The 5484-nt window shown below is 57.2% G+C and overlaps 1 protein-coding gene across 1 annotated transcript; it reads right to left on the bottom strand.

Moving 5' to 3' along the window:
* Positions 1 to 1671: 1671 nt before the first annotated feature.
* On the bottom strand, positions 1672 to 5179 carry LOC116547764 (TBC1 domain family member 3F-like). Its single transcript, XM_032273595.1, has 6 exons — positions 4897 to 5179; positions 4653 to 4735; positions 3318 to 3357; positions 2751 to 2831; positions 2204 to 2311; positions 1672 to 1870 (listed from the first exon to the last, which is right to left on the bottom strand). Exons 1-6 carry the CDS (start codon positions 4960 to 4962, stop codon positions 1757 to 1759), a joined length of 492 nt encoding a protein of 163 aa, XP_032129486.1. The 5' UTR covers positions 4963 to 5179; the 3' UTR covers positions 1672 to 1756.
* Positions 5180 to 5484: the final 305 nt, after the last annotated feature.

The raw sequence follows: 5484 nt of genomic DNA, 5'->3' as shown, positions 1-5484 counted from the left end.
GTGACTGGGGAGGCTTCCACTGAAGAAGAGGCTTCCTCAGGATACAAATTCATTTCATTTCATGACAATAGCCATGTCCATCAGGCACTTCAGCAACTCATCAGAATGTCTCCTGAGAGCACCGTCGTGTGTGGGACACCGCCAAGCTCCTGGGCTTTGGGGCAGCCCCAGGAGGAAGGTGTCATTTCCTGCTCTGAGAAGTGGTGGTCTGGACCAGGTGACACCAGGAGTCAGGACCCTGACTCCTTTGTGACTCAGTTTGACCACTTGAGGCCACCCCCCTTGTGTGGAGATTTATGCCAGTGGTGAGCTGGAGTCATGCCTTCTATATCCTGCTGGCTCACAAATACTGACTTGGAAAGAAGCAACGACACCCTCAATAGACACCCACGCCAGTCAATATGGCAATATGACCCGGGAATATGGCCGTGAATGTGGGAATATGGTCACTGCCCGGAATACTCACCGGATTATACTCTGTGTAGGCCAGCAGGACGTGGAATAGTTCCCGCTGCCTAGGAGACAGAGAAAAGGGGCTTTCGTTTCTTTTGTGGAGATGCTATTAGTTTCACTTTGTCTACAAACCCTAACAACAAACCCCATTTCAGGTTCAGACGATTCACCAGACTAGCAGTGAGCTCTTCATGGCCTTTAACTGTTTAAGAAATGTTTCAGTAAAGTCCACATCTATGAAATGCAGATATCCCAGTTGGACAGTGAGTTGACTAACCATTTTTGCTTTGATTGACTTTTTTTTCAGTTTGCACACATGCCAGTTCAGTCTTTGGTTGTAGAGTTCTGCCACGGTTCTAACCCAATGTGCTGAGTTTCCCAGCCACCGCCCCAGCCCCTCCTGGAGTGACTCCTTCATCCTCCAAGTCTCCAGAGTGGCCCCTATGTAGCCCACCTTCCCCAATCCATCAGCTCCTGGTCACCCAGACCGGTTCTCAGTCCCTCTGGTTTGACCTTTTCCAGAATGGCCTATGAATGGGAATCCTACAGTGGTAGCTTTTCGGGTCTGGCTTCTTTCTCTTAGCAAACTGCATGTAGGTTCCAGCCACGTTCGTGTGGGCATCACTGGCGCGTTCCCTTTTCTCACTGCGTCTTCTGTTTCAAGGGAGAACCAACCTTCCTCTCCCCATTCCCATGCTGACGGTTGTCCCCAAAGGCTCTGTGTGTGAGTGATGATGAATGGAGCAGTGAATGTGGCATGCAGGTTTCATGTGGATGTCAGTTTCCAAGTCATTGGGCTCAATATCTGTGGCACTTTGGGGACGTGTGGTTCAAGTGCATTGAGCTTTGTGAGCCACTGCCCAACTGGCTGCCAAAGTGGCTGTGCCATGTCATGTTCTCAGCAGACCTGGATGAGAGTTTCCAGGACCCTGAGTGCCCCCAGCATCTGGTGCTGTCAGTGCTGCCTGGGGAGGCTCACGGGTCCCTCCATCCTGCCGCCCTGCTGTGGGTGCTACCATGGGTCCCCATGGCTCAGGGAGAGCAGTTTTCCCCATTGTGCATGATTTTCTTTGCTGCCTTCTGTCTCCTCAGGATCCTCTTGGCTTCTGGCCCCACATGTTCCAGCCTGGCCCAGGGATTGGAACCTGGGAGCTGCTCAGTCCCTTGTGCCGGCTGCTCCCTGGGCCAGGAGAGCCCTTGGCAGCTCTTTCACCCCTCCTGGGTGATCCTGGCTTCTGCTCCTGGGAAGTCCCCATCCCTCTGGTTTACCCTGTGTCTGCTGGGGCCTGTGGCTCGCGTGGGCTTACTTGATGCCATATCGCTCGCGGAAAAGAATGTGTCTTTTCAGTGTGTTCCTCACGTCCAGGTCGATCTGGCGCACCTGTTGACAGGACCTCTTCCCCTTCTCCTTCATGAGCTGTAGGGCAGGGCCAAGAGGAGGAAGCAGCCTCAGAACAGACGGAAGACTCCCTGCCCCAAACGACAGTCATCCCACAGTCAGCGCTTCCGGAAGGAAGGAAAGAAGGAAGATTTCCCTCTGCAGAAAGCTGCTTTTTGGCTTGTTTCTGAAGCTGGGGAGGGTCCCCAAAGCCGAGCTCATCTGTGGTGCCTATGTCGCCGTCTATGCCCAGGATGTGCATCTGGCCATCACACACACCCCCCAAGCGGGGCTTGATGTTCGTTCCCTGCAGCTGGACACCAGGGCCCCTGACACGGCATGGCCTGTTTGTTGTGCTCTGGCTTAGCGTACCTGGTATTTCCTGGGGTTTTTCCCCTTGATATCATCAATGTTCAGGAGGACTGACCACACCTGGCCCCGGATATTCATGGGAATGCCCTTGTAAACACGGTGAACCAGCTGTGGGCAGAAAACAATCCTGTGACTCGGGCCAGGGGCGACCCCCGTGAGTACCAGAACCCGAGAATTCTTTTTGGGTAAATCATTCCTTTTGGCCCCGTGATTCCTCAGTAGAGGTGAGGTCAAGCTGGGGCAGGGTCTCCCTTCCCAGGATTGAAAGAGGAAAAGGGCACTCAGAGTCCTGAACTCTGATCTGGACCTGTTCCTTCCTTCGGGTCACCAGGAGGCGGCCCTAGACCTGAGCTCCAGGTGACCCCAGCCTGAGATTCAGATTCCCTTCCAGCAAGGTGACGCTCGCACCAACGGGCAGCAAAGCTGGCAACCAGGCCTGCGGTCCTCTGTGTGAGGACAGTGTGCCACCCGCCCTCTCAGAGGCTGAGGGTGCCTGTCCCCTGTCCCTGCAGACAGTGGTTCCGGGGCCTCTCCCTCCACACGTTACTTTTTCGCTGTTCTTGTATTTCTCCCATTCTCCCAGCATTTGTGTCCACTTTAGTTTTCGCCTCAGCTCCTGCCGCATTTGCTGTCAAAGGAGGAATGCTGGAGTTAGCGGAGCCGCCAGGCTCCTCAGAGCTGCCCGTCGATGCTGAGTTTTGGGTGCTGGAGCCCTGGTGGGACCCAGCTGGAAGGAGCCAGGGAAGGACAGACCCTAAGAGCTGACTGCCTTTGAGCCAATGAGCGCCAGTGGGCTGGCCTTGGGTCTCCGGGATGTGCCATCCTCAGGCCACAGACACACCAGTCATAGGTCAGGTCCCAGCCTCTAGGTGGGGTTCTGACACAAGTGGGCAGCCACCCCCAAGCCACAACTCTGGTTCTCACTTTGGAATTGCATCAAACTGCCAGAGATACAGTGACTTGGAGTCAGGTCCAGCAGGGAAGCTGCCCCTCCCAGTGACAGCATGTTGCTCCTCCCCGCCACTAACCAGGCCTGCTGCCTCCTCTGCCTCACCCACCACCTTCCCAGTCTCCCTGTCCCTTGGGTCAGGCCCCCCATGCATCAGGATCTTACCTTGGCCTCCCGGGAACTGACAGGGGGCAGCTCCGTCTCACTGTAAGGCAACCAAGCAGAGCTGAGGACCTGCACGGGGCTTGGAGCCGTCCGGTCTGGGAGCCGACCCCCAGAAAGAACTGGCTCTGTCCCATCCAGCTCAGGGCTCAGCCCGGGAAAAGCACAGGAAAGGGAGGACGAGGGCTTTCCTGTGGGGCTGAATCCTGGGAGGGGCCAGGACCTGGGAGAGTCGGGAGTGCAGGGCCAGCCTGGCCCGGGTTACTGGGGCCCCTGGTGTTGGGGGGCGGTCAGCCTGCACAATGGGGTGCCCCTCCTGGCCTGGAGGTGGTGCTTTCTGCTGGAGCTCAGAAAAGTCGGCCCTGAGATGTGATGGGGGCTGCCCAGGGTGGGTGACCCGGCCCTGACAGGAGTCCCTTCGAAGTGATCACGTGATGTGGAACTGCCAGGGTCTCTGGAGCCTGGCCTGAGACCTGTCCAGTGCACCCAGCGTGTACCTGGGACCCATCGCACAATGCATGCCCAAGGCCCTCGCAGGGTCTGACCTCCCAGTGTCCACCTGCCTCTCCCTGCAGCCGAGCCACACACCCTGCGTTTTAGAAGTGGCACGGCTCATAAGCTCCCTCTACCCTACCTCCCCCGGGTTCCTCTGTCTCTCCATCCTATGATCCCTGAGGGATGGGTGCCAAGCTGGGCGCCTCTTACCTGGCCCCGGATCCCTTCCTAGCACCAGACCCAGGCTCTTTAGCCGCAAGCTCTGTTGCAGTTTTGGCCTCACCGTGAGATGCCCAGAACAGGGTCCTGCCCGTCTTCTTCCTCATTCCCCTAGGGCCACAGCCCTCACTGTCCCCCTGCCTTTCCCCCTTCCCCATGGGGACAGGGAGGGCTATGGCTCTAGGGAAATGGGGGAGAACAGGGGCAGGTGGGCCCTCAGAGACCTGCTGGACAAGAGCCCCGAGGCTGGGCCAGATGTCCCCCCACCCTGTGGCCACAAACCTTGGATCTCACTGGGGTTGTCTGTAAGTGGACAGGGCTAGACCCTCAGGCTGCCCCGCTCCTCTCATGCTAACTTAGAGACGGAACTGCTGAGAGCCCAGGGGCCTGATCTAGCCCCCTCTCCATTCCCACCCGCTCCCTGAATGGGACCTGAACCTCTGGCCTAACAACCTCAGGCTGGACCTGCAGGGGAGCCAGGGAGGAGGTCTGACCCTGGAAAGGAGGTTGGCCCGACCTGGGGAGACATGGCCTCAGGGCCTCAGGAGGTTTTTTTCTAAAAGCAAACCCACCCCTGAGCTGAGATAGGTGCTTTAGGGGCTGAGGGGAGCACGGAGGACTCACTGCACAATCCCAAATCGATCCGTGCGGTTGTGGATTTCCACAGGCTCAGGCTCCATGTCCGCTGGCAGCCCAGCTCGGTGTCCCTGCAACCCAGAGGGAGCCTTGCTGAGGGGTCAAGGTAAAGTGTACAAGAGGCCTAAGAGCATTGGCCACCCATCCCCACCCTGTGCCCCTAGGGAGCCCAAACCCCTCTGACCAGGGCACACTGGAAGAGGCCTCTTCCAAGGAGCACATGGATCTGTACCTTCTCATACTTGAGAATGATGTCCTCTCGCTCCTGTAAAGTATCCTCTTCCTCCATCATCTCCATACTGTGAGACAAAATCGTCTAAAGGTTACACTGCACCTGAGAACCTCAGAGAACACCTGAACCTCTCCCGCTGGGCTCCCAGATGCTGGCTGGCTGCCTAACCCCCATTCCACCACTGCTGCCAGGTGAAAAAGGGCCAGACGCAGTGGCCCACACCTGCATGGGTCTCTGGAGTCTCAAGCCCCAAGCAGGGGTGGGCATCTTCTTAAGAATGTGAGAACAGTGGGATCTGGACAGAGAATCCCGTTGTCTCCAAATGGCATGAAACAGGCACAGACCTGCCCTGGCAGGTTGAATGGTGTCCCCTTGCTGAAATTGAAGGGCCCATGATGGGCTACTCCAGACATGTGGAGGCCGACTGGGGTCAGGGACCAGAGGTCTCTGTACAGTCGGCCTCCTGAGATTCTCAGGGACCACAGAGATGTCCAGTTTCCCACAGGGAACAGGATCTCTCCTGACTGCTCCGTCCTACTCCACTCATCACTTGGGCTACCGTGGCCCTTCAGTCAGAGCAGCGAAGCC

This window comes from Sapajus apella, unplaced genomic scaffold, assembly GCF_009761245.1.
Source record: "Sapajus apella isolate SASKATOON/1434 unplaced genomic scaffold, GSC_monkey_1.0 scaffold4566, whole genome shotgun sequence".
In the NCBI taxonomy this organism is placed as follows: Eukaryota; Metazoa; Chordata; class Mammalia; order Primates; family Cebidae; genus Sapajus; species Sapajus apella.
Note: the sequence above shows the minus strand (reverse complement) of the source record. Positions and strands in the feature narration are given on the sequence as shown.